This window comes from Echiichthys vipera (genome assembly GCF_963691815.1).
Source record: "Echiichthys vipera genome assembly, chromosome: 12".
Lineage (NCBI taxonomy): Eukaryota > Metazoa > Chordata > Actinopteri > Perciformes > Trachinidae > Echiichthys > Echiichthys vipera.
The window spans coordinates 30,240,275-30,258,792 of record NC_139837.1 but is presented as its reverse complement, the minus strand read 5'-3'; the positions used below and the strand labels follow the sequence as shown (position 1 = coordinate 30,258,792).

Here is an 18,518-nt window from a genome sequence, read left to right as displayed (position 1 = left end):
ACTGACTGAAAGTCCAGCTTTGAAAAAATTTTTAGTTTTAGAAATCAAATCCTCAATTTTCAGGGCGAGAAATGACAGCTTATCGCTAAGCTATACAGCGTTGCACAGCACATTTCTTGTGTTTACTTTTGCACACGGGTTAGAGTTCACCGTGACCTGGCTGGTGGCAGGCTATCAGGCTGCTCACTATCGCCGCCTTCCTTGAGGCAGAGGTACTGCCTGCCTCAAGGCAAGCATTTTCCCTGTGGATTTATGTCATATCAATAAGATGTAAATATTACACACATACGTAAAACACATTACTGAACACCATGGAAAAGAAGATGTATACTTTTATTACATAAAAGTGTCCTCAACCATCATATTGGAAACATACACAGAAATGGGAACAAGCATGCGCCATTTGCACGCGCTCAATCCAGTTTGTGAGTGATCACGCAATCTGGAGGGAGGCTCGGCTGTCCATGCCTCACCTCTCGCCTCCGAAGGAGACTCCGTTTATTTAAGCAGGAAATACAGAATTTTCTGCCATTTTACTATAAAAATTGTCAAAATACATTAAGAACCACAACAAAATCATAGTCAAGAGGACAAATATTAATACTTGTGTTATTTTATTATTTCGTTTCTTTTTCCTCTCATGATGACAGGGGAGGCTGTGCCTCCCCTGCCTCCCCTGACTGCACGTCACTGGTGTGCATGGATCGATTACATTAGATGGTATGTAGATGTCCACTGCCATCTGTGTGAATGTCTGGGTGAATGGGGGAATGTGACAAGTAGTGTGAAACGACTTGAGTAGTCAGAAGACTAGAAAGGCGCTATATAAGTACAAGTCCATTTACCAATTACCATTTACCATTTACCATCACAGGAAGGCCATTTTAGCCAATCACAAGGCTGGAAAAATCATACTGGAAAAACAACAATAGTGAACTGAGGCCGGGCAGCGATATTTTCTTTTCCCAGGACTGTAGGGGAAGATCCTGCCTTTTTTGCCTCTGATTGGCTAGAAGGGCTCTCCTCCGATAGGTTATTTGATTTGGCCGTGAAACGTCATCTCACTTTCACGGTGCTGACAGCAGCTAGTCTGTTTTGGATCATCTTTGCCGCCAACAGAGAAAAACTAGAGGAAAACGATGTGATAAGTGGGTGCCATCAGATTCAAGTTAGGACCAACACATCTCTCGTCACCTTGGGAGACTTAATAAACTCTGTGTTGACTGTTCTCTTCATTGAGCTGCTGTACTAAGCCTGTTTGCTGGTTGGAGCCTACTTGTTGTTGTCAATGTTACTCCAATGCAGTGTACATAGTCATTACATGTCTCGCTGCTTTCCATACCTAGTTCCCTCTTGTTTGATTTATTTAATGGACCTTAAGTCAAAGCTTAGCATGATGATGCATTACTAGTTTCCATTAGTCTAGAGGACCAGCAGTGACCTCCATCCAATAGTGCAATTTATGGTTAAGAACTATAACAATGTCAGAGTACCACATCAAATTTCAGCAATCTATGATATTTTAGAAAATAGCCACAAACAACAAGATACAAGGGCAAAGTTACAATGGGAAGAATAACTTAATATACACATATCTTGGGATACCTGGAGGGAAATGAATAGGAATGTACACACAACTACAGCATCTCCTTATTGAAGAGAATACGCATGGAAAATACAACATCAGTGCAACATGCTAAATATAATAATAAAATATGACATAACTGCTGGAGGGAATGTGGTGAATCCTATGCCAATTTTGGTCAACTCTTTTGGTTCTGCCGATCATTACAATTGTTTTGAAACAATATACGGAAGGAAATGAATACCTTTTATAATGGTGTTATTCACTTGAATACAGACTTTCATTTGCTTCAAAAAACATGTCCCTTGATAGCTTAATGGAGAGAAACGGTTTAACAAATACATCAGATGGAGCAATTAACTTGTAAAATAAGGGGAAACTTGAAATTCTTTGACAAAAATGGCCTTAGTGGTCAATATATTATGATATGGTAAAAACACAATGAATTGAAATTACTGGACTGTGATTCTTCATATCAGGGATGACACTACACAAACCATACTTCAAGTAAGGTCTTGTATTTTTATTTTATTTTATTCGATTTGGTTATTTTTTCCACGTTTTCTTTTTTTCTCTCTTTATGTTTACTTTTATTTATTTTCTTTTTTTTCCGTGTGTGTATACAATTTTTTGGTTGATCTGTGTTTTCTGTCTGCTTTGTCATACTGGTGCATAAACTTATTTGGAAAAAACGTATGTGTTTATGGAATAATAGTAGCCAGTCTTTCAAATAACAATTCTTTTGTATGAATTTAATTCTCTATGTATGGATTTTTCAAAATACTGTAATAACCTAAACCTGTACGGTAAATATTGGTATCACCAATTTTTAACTTACATCGACTGTCAGTTCAACTAAGGCAATCACTGGGTGTTACACCTGCTCCTCTTATTTATGTAAAAAATGTATACAAAAAATTATTTTTACATAATTTATATAAAATGGGTAATGTATGATAAGATACCATGACAATAAAGTATTAAAAAATAGTCAGTAGATTAAAAACAACCTAGTCAGCAGGCTAAAAACAAGCCCAGATAGGCTAGCCAATCCGCCCTGACAGGTGAGGCCCAATAGAATTCAATGTAGCCAGTAAAACCGGATAAGATCTGTAAAAGTTTTCAAAACCAAGCACTATAGACGTTGTAACTGTACAGGGGTTTAGTAGGCTGGTCAGTTAGTAGCCAAAAGAAGCCAAATAGAAGCTTAGCACTGTGAGTGTGTGATATTCAGTTTGTTTGTGAACATCACAACTATAGCAGCCACTGACATCCCTCCCCTCTCACTCTGTGTTTGTGTGTGTGTGTGTGTGTGTGTGTGTGTGTGTGTGTGTGTGTGTGTGTGTGTGTGTGTGTGTGTGTGTGTGTGTGTGTGTGTGTGTGTGTGTGTGTGTGTGTGTGTGTGTGTGTGTGTGTGTGTGTGTGTGTGTGTGTGTGTGTGTTGCATATCAGGTATACAATGAAATTGAAGCGCTTCTTCAGCCACTGCATAATGAATATAAATAATAATAGTAAAAAGAAAACAGTAAAATAGTAATCAATAAATTAATAAAATAACGAAGGATATAAGAGAGGTAACAATACACATCATAGCAGACACACAATACACCAGAGATCAACAAATTATACTTGATTTATTATGAAATATTGTTATTTTATATTGTTCAGAGTTTGATAGAATATCAGCGGCGTCCACTGCTGTACTAGCATGATTTTTAAATAACCAAGGCACTTTATCTTGTGAAAAAAACAGTGGGCATTGTGTCAGGAAGGGAAGATTTCAACAATGTTTGCTTCTATAGGATTCAAAAATGAATAGGAAGTGTAGAGGTCACAGCTTTGAATGACTTCAGCACATCTGCGCCCACAGGACATTACTAGTTTCTCACACTGCTCTGGTTTGATCTTGGTCCATTCTGACTCAGTCTCTTCAACAGTTCAGTAACTGTAGTGGGTTTCTTAGACATTACTTTGCTGCCAAGGATTTTCCAGAGATTCTCTAAGGGGTTTAGATCTGGACTCGGACACTTCCTCCTCCAAATGTAACTTCTTTAAACACTTTGGGTTCAGTCTTTCCCCAGTCCTACGCCCAACATAATGTTTCCATCAGACCCAAATAAATTGCACGTCCTCACATCACTTGTCACTCTGGACCACTTCCCTTCTATCCACACAACATGCTCCTCAGCAAAGACGAGTCCAGCCTTTGACCCAAACAAATTGAACTTTAGCAATGTCATGTGATGGTGTGGGGGATGTTTTCTGCTGCAGGAGTTGGTCCTCTTGTACAGCTACATGGCAGGGTGAATGCAAATGTTTATGTGAACCTCCTTCAGCAACATGAAATACCTTCACTACAATTGTCTCCCAATCAGCTGCAATTTTCATGCAAGACAATGCCCCCTGTCACACCGCAAAACAGGTTAAAGCAGTTCCTTGAAGCTAAGAAAATTGAAACAATGAAATGGCCAGCCCAGATTCCAGATCTAAACCCCATAGAGCATGAGTGTCAAACATACGGCCCCTTGGGATGACTTGGGATGAGTGCAAAAAATTAAATACATGAACTGCAATTTTTCAACAACAGTGACTGCTATTTCAAAGCACGCAAACTATGCTGGAGCTGCCAGTGTTCTTTTGCTTTCAGGTAAACTCTTATTTATAAGTGTTTTTTATCTCTAACCCTAACCGTGTTTTTGGTGCGTTGTAGCCTTTTTGCTCACTTTTAAAGGGTCGACTTCCAGTCCGTCACTGTCTTTTGCTTTACGAAACCTGGATTTCAACTATAAATGCCATATTAAAACAGAGATTTTATTATATTTAGGATTAGGTTAAAATAGTTAACTAAATGTGAATTTTCACAATGTACTTGTACTTTTTTGCAAAAAAACAAAAAAGAAAAATCTGTTGCCGTCGTTATTTGTGGTCATTATGCTATGGCTTTACTGGTCCGGCCCACTTGAGATCAAATTGGGCTGTATGTGGCCCCCGAACTAAAATTAGATTGACACCCCTGCCATAGAGTATCTCTGGAAAATCCTTGGTAGCAAAGTAATATGCTAAGAAAACCACTCCAGTTAGTGAACTGTGGAAGAGACTGAAGAAGAATGGACCAAGATCAAACCAGAGCAGTGTGAGAAACTAGTGATGTCCTGTGGGCGCAGATGTGCTGAAGTCATTCAAAGCTGTGGCCTCTACACTTCCTGTTCATTTTGGAATCCTAGAGAAGAAAACATTGATGAAATCTTCTCTTCTGACACAGTGGTTACTGTTCTCTGCTTTTGATTGTTTCTGCTATTTCAGAATAAATCAATATTTAATACTTTGTTCTCTAATTTTGATCTCCACTGTATATGGGCCTTATAATTTGCCATTCTCAGTTCAACAAACTAAAAGTCTAACTTGAAGGATAGTAATAAGGGAATTTAAACATTATGCTATTCAAACAAACACATCAAGAAGGTTCACTTTAACACATAAGACACACAAATATTGAATGATTACAGAACATTTATATTCCTACATGAATATTTGTCCATGACAACCATGCCTTACCAGGTCCTTCCACTGGGTGTCGCTCTGGCTGCACTAAAGAAACATTACAGATGTATTGTCCTGTTAATTCCCACACCCACAGGATGAAGACAGAGATTCAGGCAGTCCTCGAGGGGAGAGGAAAGAATCTGAGGTGTTTTCTCCTGTCCTGCTCTTATCAAAAGGTCACTTGGTCTGAATGGAACTTCATAAAGGGGGTCTAGTTGATTTACCATGAATAAATGAGTGTTTGGGTTAGGAAGTTGAGAAGGTGCATTCCAAGGTTCAGAAAGGGCCATTACAATAATTTCCAGGGATTATTCATGGAAGACTGAAGGGTCAGTTCTACATTCATCATGAGAGAGGAAATCAGAGAGGAGGAGGGGGCCAAATGCACAACTTTTCCTACACCAACTCAGTGTAAGAGCATATTGTCATTTATAGTTTATGTATTGGTTTTGAAAAAGACAGGCTAATGCTTCAATTGTCCAAATCAAATGCTTGATTTAAAAAAAAAAATTAAAACAGTTTACGGATGGCATTTTGTCCGAGATTACGACATAATTTATCAAAATGCCCACAAAAGTTTACTATATAAATAAAAATAATATATACTCTAGACAAGGAATGATATTGTTTACTAATTAATGCATTTGTGAGGAAAACGATTCAACTGGAAGTGCATTCATAATTTTATTTTGAAATGTATCTTCTGCATTTCTTGACCTGACAGTAGAGTTGTTCTGACAGTGGAGCCTGCGGCGGAAGTGACTTTACAGTGGAGGTCTGCAGCCAGGACCTCTTGCTATCTTTTGACTGTACATGTGTGAGTGCAAGGTTGATGCCAGATTTAAAAAAAAAACACTGAATAAAATTTTTTATCTACATTTTGCGACCTGGACACAGTAGAGTTCGGTTTGTCTAAAAAGAGCCAAAGATCAACTCAAGAACTTCTTGGGTCTTAAGAAGCTGTTTTCATTCATTGGCAAACTATTACCTACACTATCACTTGACAACTTCACTGCTAACCTTCTCCTCTGCTCCTATCACCAACAATCCTTGCCCAGCTGCTCAAGGATCCTGGTCCTTACCCACAAAGCTCTCCACCATATATCCCCCATATCTCACTGAACTCTCCCTCTACCAACCATCACGGCCCCTCAGATCCACATCAGCCGGTCTCCTCTCCATCCGCAACTCCGTAGTTTTCGGGACAGAGCTTTCTCCAGGGCAACTCCCAGGCTCTGGAACTCTCTCCCCTAACCGATCCATGATTCTTGACACCCTCACCATGATTCTTGACACCCTCACCATCATTCAGTCCTGCCTCAAGACCCATCTCTTCTCCTCTGTCTATCTTCAGCCCCACAACCCTTCCCTCTTCACTTGTGCTTGAATGTTGCCCTTTTTTTGTTTTGCTTTTGTTCTGGCTTTGTTATGTTTTTTAAAGCCACTTTGAATTCCAAAAAAGGGCCATATAAATACATTGTATTATTATTATTATTATTATTATAATTATTTGAAATTACTGGACAAGAACTGGAACTGCAGTGTTGCATGAATGTCTTTGCCTTGCAAGGGTGACAGTGACATGATGTTTGTAGTCTAGACCTGTGGTAGTCATAATAATTAATAATGATAACAACAATAAACCAATATCGTTAATCATTAATGTCATCTCCCCCACAGATCTCAGAGAACCTTGGTAAAATATACAGTGAAATGATCTTCATCCATGGCTTTGTTCACTGTGACCCGCATCCGGGTAACGTGTTGGTCCGAAAGTGTCCTCAGAGCAAGAAGACTGAGATCGTCCTGCTCGATCATGGCCTTTATCAGGTGAGAAATCTCCAGGCTGCCATTTGTTATAAAGTCGCAGTCAATGTTTTATCATGCTGCTTCGGCCTTGAGTTCATGAGCAGAATAGCAAACACTCAGTGAAGATGCATAAAAAAACACATGGATGCTACACACACTCTCATAGGCAGACACTTTAATCAGAGCTACAGCAGGATAAAAGCTTTTTCATAAACAACTGATTTGATGTTGTTCCAAGCAAAGTGCAGTAAGCTGTGTTTGAATTGGTGCACCACAGCCTTAATCATACAGGCGCATAGGTGCACTTTCATGTTCTACACAAACACACACACAAATACACACACGCACACACACGCTCTTTGATTGTTAACGCACTTGCTCTTACAAACAAGCGCAGGCTGTTGCAGACATCCGCAGGTCTGACATGAGTTTGTTTACTGCTTGTTCCTGTAGTCATGAAGAGAATTTAGTGATAAATATGCACCATCTTCATCTTTGACACACACACACGCACACACACAAGCGTGCACACACACACACACAAACACCCACACACACACACACACACACACACACACATACGTGTAGAAGAGGACACTGGTGACCACAGACTGGTAAAACATCCACAGCAATTTGCTGCAGATGTTGAAGGACCGCAGTCTCCTCAGGAAATACAACCTGCTTTGTATCTTCCTGTACAGGGGGCTGGTGTGTGTTGTCCAGTCCAGTTTATTGTCCAGCCACAGCCCGAGGTATTTGTATGGATCCACAGCCTCCACCTCAGCTCCCTCTAGCAGGACTGGTCGCTGTCTTGGTCTGGACCTCCTAAAATCAATGCTCCTTCATCTTGGAGGTGTTGACCAGAGAGCAAAGTCCCCAAAGAGACTCCGATACTCCTGTTCTCTGTCACCCCTGATACATCCCACGATGGCTGTGTCATCGGCGTACTTCTGTATGTGACTCCGAATTGTAACAGAAGTCTGAGGTGTCCGACATGGTGTCCTTCAGCTGTGGCCTGTTAGTGAGGTAGTCTCTGACCCAGTTCACCTGATGGGGGTCCACTCCCATCCTGTTCAGCTTGTCCTGAAGTATAGGGGTTGGATGGTATTAAAGGCACTGGAGAAGACCAAGAAGAGAATCCTTGCTGTGCCACTTCCCGAAGTGTATGGTTTTTGGACACTTTTGCCTATACAAACGTGTTGCCATTGAACCTGTACGGCGGCACTGTACATGCCCTGGTGCATTTTGGTCCCAATGGCCTGTCTGACCGTCTTGGCACCGGGACCTGGCTTGTGCCTGCAGACAAGATCCACCGGGTGGCCCTCGCGTGACAACACAAAAACAAGTCTTGCCATAGGGCCAGGGTCTTCCGTACACTGGCTAGGAGCTGCCATTGGTCCGGCGCTAAAACGTGTGGCCATAAGACGCTTTTTATTTGAATTTGCCGCCAAAGGGGTCATGTGATGCCCTTCTTTTTTTTTTTTTCCCCGACTGTGCATCAAACCATTTATTTACAATCTGTTTATTAAGTTTTCAGCCATATCAAACATAGCAGGAACAATATTAATGTATGCGACCACGAGAGTCCCTTGTTTCCAAGAAATAAGTATGCAAACAAATATTTGAGAATGATGGCTCAAACGTACATATTAAGTATTCAAGATAAATGAAGATGTATCTTTGTAAACTTAGGTTTGTAAATATAAAAATAAAAAGGTTAAGATACAGTCTGTTTGATTAAACATCAACAGTAAAAAACAAACAAAGTATACAAAAAAAATACAATTTCATCTTGAAGGCAGCTCCTGAGGACCCACAAAGAGTACCATTAAGTGTTTTGTAAATATCAATAAAGAAATTGTTTAGTTGCAGAGGTAGTGTTTAATCTCCCCTAGCTGTGTCCAACATACTAGAAAAGTATTTTTCTCTATAAATGGGCCCCAGATATGTTGAAACTGTTCTTGCTTATCTTTAATTGTGTATGTGATTTTTTCCAAAGGTAAACATCTTGACATTTCCTTGAGCCACTGTCCAATGTTTGGTCTATGGGAACTTTTCCATGTTTAAGCTATTGATCTTTTGGCATGTAAAAGACACAAGTCTATAAATATCTGTTCTCTACATTTTATTTTATGTCCCTTTGGATAAATGCCAAGAATAAAGAATCTAGGATCTGCTACTAAATGGATTGATAGTATCTCCTGAATTGTACGACACACAGTTTGAGTTTGAGCCCTCCTACATGCCTTGTACCATTCTTCAATTGTCAGTTCGCCCTGTAAATCATTTTTCCATGCTTTGAACTTAGATTCTGTGGATTCCCGTGAGTAAGTCAACAACAAATTGTACACTTCTGATATGATTCCCCTATCAAAAGGGTTCTTAATTAAAACTTTCTCTAATAAGGATAGAGTAGGAATGCTGATGACTTGCTTTTGATTAGAACCTATAAAGCTTCTGAGCTGGAGGTATTTAAAAAAATGCTTGAGGAATATCATAAATATCACTAAAAAGATAGACTAAAAAGTAATCAATTCTGGAGTACGACTTATGAGTGTTAGAAAAACAAGAATAAACTGGTACGTCAGGGTTTCTGTCTCTCCATACATCACATAAATTTAGTGACTCAATAAATAAGTGTAGAATTTCTCTACTTTTGTTATGGGAATTGTCCACCTTTGATGACCTGTCCTTATTGGGGTTAAGGGTACTGTTAAAATCTCCTGCTATTATGTATTGACCTGGAAGGGCTGACAAATTAAGAAATAGGTTGTTAAAGAATTCAGGGTCATCCTGATTTGGCACATATATGTTGACCAAATTTAGAGATTCTGATAAAAGCACACCCTGAACTATGAGGTACCTGCCTGCTTTATCAGCAATCACGTTGGTGATTTTCAAAGGAATGGATTTGTGAATGAGAAAGGAATGGATTTGTGAATGAGAGTCACAACCCCTCTTGCCTGGGTATTAAAAGGTGCCGACAAAACCTTACCTTGCCACCTCCTTTTTAATCTAATGTCTTCATTAATAGAGAGATGGGTTACCTGAAGAAAAATTATTTGAGAATTAATGCTTTTCAACCTCCCCATTACCTGTTTTAGCTTTCTATAACTTTGTAAGCCTCTGCAATTCCATGAAGTAAATTTAATCTCAGATTCTTTAGTCATTACTAAATGTGTCATCACTGTTGGTACCTGAGGGATAAAGTGCAAATTCTGCCTCCAGATGCAAAAAAACAAAAAAACAAGCGAAGAAAAGTCATCCAAAACAAACCTGATGAAACATATCAACATTTTCCCATGAACAAACCACACAAATCCTGTTGCTCTAGAACCGAGCTTACCCCCTCTCCCAAATGTACACTTCTGCAACGTCGAAGACCACACCACACTTGGTGAGGAGTGATCAAGCAGTGCTACTTAATAGTTGCTTCTACAGAAAAAAACTAAAAAACAAAACATAGATATCCTCCCTCCACAAATTATGACAAAGAGAAACCTAAAGCACAACAAAAAGGGTCAGTGAAGTATAGCAAATATCCCATCACAGAGTCTCTGGAGTATACTTTTCAAGTATCTGGTAAAGTGCTAACTTCTCCAAGGGCTCATTTAAATTATAAGTGTGCATTTTCTTATGATTAGAAGATAAGGAGAGAAAAAAGAACAGAACAGAACAAAAATGCAAAATGCATTTCTTTCTCCCTCCTCCCTCCCCTTTAGAACTGAAAACTTAAGGCTTGATTTTACCTTGCCTAGATATTGATAATCGGAAAATTAGAGATGTGCACTTAGTCACCCATACTAACCCGGACCATAGTAGTATAATAATGACATAAGCCTTGAAAGCTACAAACTTTTCAAGGCTAAATGTTCATTCATTACCATTTTCCTCTTGGATTTGCCTGACGAAAGCCTCTGCTTCGGTGGGTGTTTTAAAAGTTTGTGTGCTGCCCTTAAATGTAATCACGAGTCGAGCAGGAACCAGGATGCCGTGCCTTATTCCCATATTGCGCAGCTTTTGTCTGACACCATCAAATTCTTTCTGTCTTTGGTGGACTCCCGGTGCCAGGTCTGGGTAGAAATGTACTGGATGACCCTTGTAGAGAGTTTCTTTTGGTGATATCATTGGTCCATAAGGCTGAACTTAACAGGGTATAGTCCATAAGGCTGAAATTAACAGGGTATACTCCCAAAGGCCCAGTCAACAACATATCTCAACCCCACACCTCCTCCAAACGTTTCAATACAGCTCACCGAGTACAGAGCCGGCACCCACCATATGTTTGTCCCTGTGATGACAGGAGTGTGCACTGTTCATTTCAGACTTATAACCCAATGCCTTATGGCTGAACTGCTAGTACACCACTATGGCGTTGGGTTATAAGTCTGAAATTGATAGGGCACTCTCCAGAAGCCCAAGGGACCCAATGATATCAATGCCAGCTCTTGGGTACTTGGCACTTGGGAGATAGGCCCCGTGTCATACCCAGGCACGCTGTAACATTTAGAGTGTGGGAAAGGGGCCAGGCTATATCTCCAGATGGGCTAGGGCTCTGATACTCGGGGGGCAGCATCCCCCCTCGGTCAGCGTTCAGCCCTAAAAATTTGGAGCAGATTGGACGACCTTTGATTTTGACCCAAAATTGAGATTCAGCCTCAGAATGTTTAAATCGAGTCAAAAATTCGACCTACTTTGAATTGTTCCAAATTTGGCACACTTGATGACCGTGGGGCAAAATGTGAGTATTCCAAATTTTCAGTCTCCTAGGCCCAATACAGACCCTGCGGTGACCCCCTCCCACTCTAGCTATGATTTAACATTAGGGTGTCACAAGAGGGCCGGGCAAGAGGGATCTCCCAAGCGCACTGAGATCCAAGGCTGAAATTGGGACATGCTGCCATTGGGCCACCAATGGCCCTCCGCCAATACGTTGGAACAGACAGTCAGTTCAAAGTTGTAATAATAATAATAATATAAATTATGACCCCATGTATAATGAATGGGCCCAAAGCCAACACTTTCTAAAGATGCCCAATGGCCACATGTTTCAACGGGGGCCCTATGGCAGCATGCATAGCGGGGTCCAAATCGCGGCATGCTCCGCTGCATTCAAACGTATGAGCGCTGGACCGGCCCGGGCCAATTTTTGGCCCAATGGCAGCACGATTGGTAGGGCGTTACATGTGCCAGTGCCACTGGCGGAAAAACGGCGGTACTGCAAAAATCACCCCAACTTAGGAGGGCCGCTGCGGCCCCCCCCCCCCCCCCGGGTCCCAGGGACACGGGAGGTCCATGGGCAGCGGGAGCAATTTTAATGTGGGTCCCTAAAATTTACTTTTCCCCCAATGTTAGGGTGCCTGATCTGGACAGCCAGGGTCACCAGTTCCGTAAGGTAGAATGAAGAGGATGGCATCCTCCACACCAACATCTGGCTGACAGCCAAAGTAGATTCCAAAGTTGAATGATTAAAGTCCCCAGAGGTGATCATAAATGCCTCAGGATGCTGTGTCTGCAGCCTTGCAGTGACTGAGGGCGCACTCACACTGTCCATCCGTACCGTGCCCAAGCACGTTTCACGGCTAAAGTCTAGTTCGTTTGACCAGTTTGAGTGCAACCGTACCGTGCCTAGGTGCGGCACGCTTGCCGGCCACGGACCGTTTGGTAGAGGTGGGCTTTTGTAGAGCACATGTACGAGCACTAGCGTGCACATGTGTACGAGAATGAGCATGAGGCCTACGGCGGTTCTGACGTCATTTTATGTGCGCCTGTTCGGACATAGAAAAAAGAAGGACGGACCATGCGCGGACATTTAGAACAAGGGCGAAAGGTTCACGTTGTGTGATGCGGATATGGATTGTATGCAGATTTGGTTGGATGAAAATATTCGAAAAAAGTTGGACAAGACGCCCAAAACTCTGAGGTTTATGGAAAGATTTGTAAACAAGGCGATGCACCGTGATGATGTCATTCACTGCGTGTGACGTGTTATGGCGTGATGACGTATAGGCAGGCAAGAAGTGTTTGCTCGAGGCCCAGGTAGTGTGAGTACAAACGGGCCTGGCCTGCGGGGGGAAAGAGGGAGGGGGGGACAAGTACCCTAAAGCACAGGGCACGGTACAGATGGACAGTTTGAGTGCGCCCTGAGTGGATGTTCTCATAGGCAGTGGCTGCGTCCGCTCTGGGAGGGATTTAAACACAGACGGTGATCATTTGACTGAACTTTCTCGGTAAATGATATGGCCGTAGGCTAACAGCCAGCAGCTTGAGGTCCTGGCAACATGAGACTTTTTTTACTGAGATATGTCCTGGGTTACACCATTGGTTGTTCACATACATGATGAGTCACCAACCTTTCCTTTTCTGCTCGCTTTTTTGTCTCTGTCGGTTCTCACAGCGTGGTTTAGCCATGTCTCCGTAAAGATGAACTAGCTGCTCTCATGGTAGATCCGCTGATAGTTCTGCGCGAACAGCTCGACAATCTTGTTCGGCAGCGAGTTCAGATTCCCCATGATTACGGAGGGAATCGATGGCTTGTAGCGCCTCAAATTCTCCACCATTGGTCTGTTTCGCTGGTTCTTCAGCGTGGACAGCTCGTAAATCTTGTTCTGCAGCAAGTTCACATTCCCCATTATTACGGAGGGAATCGACGGCTTGTAGCACCTCCAATTCTCCGCTAGCTCGGCCTTTAGCTTTGCCCCAGCCTTGAAGCCCCTGGGTCCTCTTGTCAGCACCGCTGGGACGGGGTGTCATATCCCAGCTCGTCCCTTTGTGCGCAGAGCCAGCAGTTCCCCTCTTGAGTAATTGAGAAAACTGCCTCTTGGTTGCATTTTAGAGTTAGAAATATCCATAGGATATATATAAAATACACAATCTCTTTACAAGAAGAGTAAAAAAGTAGAAAGAGAGAGGTTAAAAATAGGGAAGCGAAAGCTTTCATAACATCCACCCACACGGACGAGACCTGATGACCGCGGAGGGTTGTTGATTTCACAGATGAGCCACTGTCGGGTTATATGTATAGCCGTGAGATGATGTGGTACTAACTGCATAGCTGTGCTTTAGCCAACCAAGACTGACTCAGTTTGTTATTATATATTTTCTTCACAGCTTTATTTTATTTTATTTCTAGTTTTTATCGCCCACCGCCACAGGGTTATCTGAAGTATTTTTGTTAACTGTTTGGTCAAAGGGCTTTACTGAAGCCTGATACTTATCATCGATTGATGTACAGAGGTGACCTACTGTATATCGAGACAGCATGTGCATTCTAACCCAGTGCGGATGGTGGGTTTCATACAGGCATTCTATTCATCTTAACTGATGTAGAAAAATATCCTCATGGCCTGCCTGCCCTAAGGCGTCTTTGCGTGAAGTTTGCACTTGCGCCCCAGAGCACACTTCACACAGTTGGCTCTGGAATATATATCTTTGCATTTTATTATTTTTTCTCCTTTCTTGTGGTGACCTAAGGGGCCAAACACAGACCCCAGAAGTTTCAGTTTAGCTGTTAGTTGCGAGCTGGAGCGCTCACAAGGTTTTTTCTACGGGAGTAACCCTCAGATTGGTCACAATGTCATTGTCCTATGTTGTTTTGTTCTGTTTTATGTGTTTTTTGGCCCTTATTTCCCTTTTTATTTATTTTTTCCCGCCTTTTATTATTATTATTATTGTTAAATATTATTATTAATTGTTTTTTGTTAGTTTTGTTTTGTTTGTTCTGTTTTACCTTCCCCTCACTCTCTTCCTCCACTGCTACAGAATACGTCCGGTCACGCAGTGTCATTCTAACTTATTATTGTTCCTATTCCTGCTAATGCTGTAAAGACAAGTACTGGAGTGCGTCTGATTTCCTGGAAAACTAAGGGAATGAACAGTGCGATCAAAATCGGTAAGGTCCTGACACAGTTACAGCACCTTAAGGGGGATGTGATGTTTCTGCAGGAAACACATCTCAAATCAGCCCACGTATAAGAAGGCACGGTTGAGTCACTTATTCCTTTCCAAATTTACGGATAGAGTTAGAGGGGCAGCTATCATCATTCAAAGAGGTTCCTGTTTGAGCCGACAAATGTAATCCTAGATACTGACGACCGCTATGTCATATTTTCAGGCACATTCCAGAACACAAGTGGTTTTAGTTTCGGTTTATGCACCCACCTGGGACGATGAACAGTTTTTTTAAAGGCTATTTGCAAAAATCCCAAACGCCATTGTATTATCATGGGTGTAGATTTCAATCTGTTGCAGGATGTGACTCTTGACGGATCTTCTCCCACACAGATTATACTATCCAAATCAGCACACACACTAAAAACATATGCATTTAGAAATCCCCATGGTAAAGCTTTCTCCTTTTTTCCCCCTGTACACCACACATTCTCTCGAATTGATTTTGTTTACTCAATAACAACATTCTCGACTGTGTGAATCCGTGTGAATATTACCCAATAGTAACTTCTGACCAGGCTCCTACCACAGTTGACACCAGTTTTCCATGGGATACAATTCCACGTTCACCATGGAGGTGGTTTAGTTCACACTTACCGTCGGACATTAAGTTAAAAGATTTTGTTGCGACTCAAATCGCTCTTACATAGTTTAATGATGTCTGCAGTGGCATTTTGCCCCCCACCCCCATGTAAGAAACGGCTACTACTGCATTCGGAACACGGCCTCTTAATGACACTTTAAGTTGATAGATAGCTGTGACAATCCACACAAAGGATTCTTTTTTTTTTTTTTTGCTTCTAGACTGATCTCTAAAATTCAACTACCGGACGGCAGCCACACTTCTGATCCAGTGATTTTCAACAAGTCTTTTTCAGATTTTTACACTGCACTATATTCACTCACCAGCCACTTTATTGGGCACACATGGTGCTTAACAAAGTTCCAGTGTGGTCTTCTGCTGTGTTTACCTATCTGCTAGAAAGTTGAGAGATTGTGTTGTGTGTTCACAGATGCTCTCCTGCATTCCTCTGTTGTAACCTGTCGATATTTGAATTACTAATGCCTTTCTATCAGCTTGAACCAGTCTGGCCATTCTCCTCTGACCTCTGGCATCAACAAGGCATTTGCTCCCACAGAACTGCCGCTCACTGGATATTTTCTCTTTTTCTGACCATTCTCTGTAAACCCTAGAGATGGTTGTGCGTGGAAGCTTCTGAAATACTCAGACCAGCCCGTCTGGACCCAACAGCAGCATTAGCAGTTGGACATGTGTACCTAATAAAGTGAGTGTACTTCCGAATGCAGCCCAATTACGGCAACAACCCCTAATCCCTTGGAGTTTGACTCGTCTTGGCCTAGTCCACAAACTCTCCTTATATGGGGACGACCTCATCTTATTTATTTCAAACCCCACATCCTCCCTCCCCCCAGTTTTATCAATTCTGGATCAGTATGGCCACCTATCAGGGTACAAGTTGAATATTCAGTTAGTTATGTTTTGTCAACAACTTGGCGAGATCACTCCCACAGTCTATATTTCCCTGTAAAACATCTGACAAGGGGTTCAAGTATTTGGGGGTGTATATCACCAGCTCTTTCAGGGACATACTTCAAAAGAACTTCCAGCCGCTATAAGATAAATGCAAGTCGGACTTGTCTAGATGGGCGGGCCTCCCCCTGTCCCTTGCAGGCCGGATTAATCTTATTAAGATGGTCATCCTATGACAGTTTCTGTATCTTTATCAGCATCTCCCAATTTGTCTGAACAAATCGTTTTTTTTACTAATCTAGACCAACAATTTAACACCTTTATTTGGCAGAATAAACCAGACCATATCAAAAAACATATACTTCAACTCCCTAAACTCTGCGGTGAAGTTGCAGACGCCTGGACTCATACAGAGATAACATGTTCCTCCTGCTCTCTTCACTCTACGATTTGCTCACAGCTTCCCATAATTGCCCACAAGAACTCAAGAATCTAATCCGGTTGTCGTTAATACCATTAAAATTTGGATCCAGTTCAGGAAGCAGTACGGCTTGCAAAGGGCTTTGATCCTTTCCAGAGTTTTGAATAACTATGCGTTTCTCCCTTCCTGCACCGACCCTGCATTCCGCATATGGTCAGATAAGGGCCTCAAAACGCTTAATGACCTGTAAAGGTGTTTTTGCATCCTTTGCATTTATGTTGGACAAATACAGCCTGTCTAAGTCACAAAGACTCAATGGACAAACTATGAAGAAGAAGAGAGACCCTGCCCTGAGGAAGCCCGGGGCCCCCATCTGGAGCCAGGCCCAGATGGAGGGCTCGCCCGTGAGCGCCTGTTGGCCGGGTTTGCCACAGCGCCTGGATGGGCTCAGCCAAAAAAGTGACGTGGCGCCTCCCTCCTCTCCATCCTGTGGGCCCACCACTCGCAGGAGGAAACAATTGGCTCTGGGGACGTGGAATGTCACCTCTCTGTCGGGGAAGGAGCCGGCGCTTGTGCGGGAGGTGGAGCAAGTGTGGGGATACTCACAAACCCCTGGCTGAGGGCCGCGGTATTGGAGTTCACCCCGGTGGACGAGAGGGTCGCCTCCTTACGCCTGCAGTTGGTAGGGGGGAAAACTTTGAATGTTCTTTGTGCATATGCACCGAACAGCAGTTCAGAGTATTCAGCCTTCTTGGAGACCCTGAATGGAGTCCTGCATGGGGCTCCAGTAGGGGACTCCATAGTTCTGCTGGGAGACTTCAACGCCCATGCGGGCAATCATGGAGACACCTGGAGAGGCGTGATTAGGAGGAACGGCCTCCCTGATCTAAATCCGAGTGGTCGTCAGTTATAAGACTTCTGTGCTAGTCCCGGATTGTCTATAACTAACACCATGTTCAAACATAAGGATGCTCATAAGTGTACGTGGTACCAGAGCACCCTAGTGTGGGTGTGGGAGGAGTTCGGAGAAGTCATGGAGAAGGACTTTCGGGCGGCACCAAGGTGCTTCTGGAAAACCATTCGACATCGCAGGAGGGGGAAACGGGGAACCGTCCAAGCTGTTTACAGTAAGGACGGGACGCTGGTGACCTCAGCTGATGAGGTAGTCGGGCGGTGGAAGGAGCACTTTGAGGAACTCCTTAATCCGACTAACACGCCCTCTTTTGTAGAGGCAGAGCTGGAGGCTGATGTGGAATCATTGTCAATATCCCTGGTGGAAGTCAGTGAGGCAGTCAAACAACTCCACAGTGGCAAAGCCCCAGGGATTGATGGATTGTCACCAATCCTGTTCGTGATTTTCATGGACAGGATATCGAGGCGTAGTTGTGGTGGGGAGGAGGAGGATCTCGTCTCTGCTTTTTGCAGATGATGTGGTCCTGATGGCATCGTTGGTCAGTCACCTTCAGCACTCACTGGATCGGTTCGCAGCCGAGTGTGAAACGGCTGGGATGAGGATCAGAACCTCTAAATCCGAGGCCATTGCTCTCAGCAGGAAACCGGTGGATTGCTTTCTCGAGGTAGGAAATGAGTCATTACCCCGAGTGAAGGAGTTCAAGTACCTCAGGATCATGTTCACGAGTGTGGGAAGGATGGAGCGTGAGTTTGGCCGGAGAATCGGAGCAGCGGGGGCGGTGTTGCAGTCGCTCTACCGCACCGTT

The 18,518-nt window shown here is 42.8% G+C and overlaps 1 protein-coding gene across 1 annotated transcript in view; it reads left to right on the top strand.

The window, feature by feature from the left end:
• The window catches only part of adck1 (aarF domain containing kinase 1), a gene marked incomplete at its 3' end in the record, with an annotated part of 137,081 nt that overhangs the window by 84,809 nt on the left and 33,754 nt on the right, over positions 1 to 18,518 (top strand). Inside the window, exon 8 of the mRNA XM_083924799.1 lies at positions 6,809 to 6,958. Within this exon, the coding sequence (XP_083780925.1) occupies positions 6,809 to 6,958 (150 nt within the window). The remainder of the gene's footprint in view (positions 1 to 6,808; positions 6,959 to 18,518) is intronic.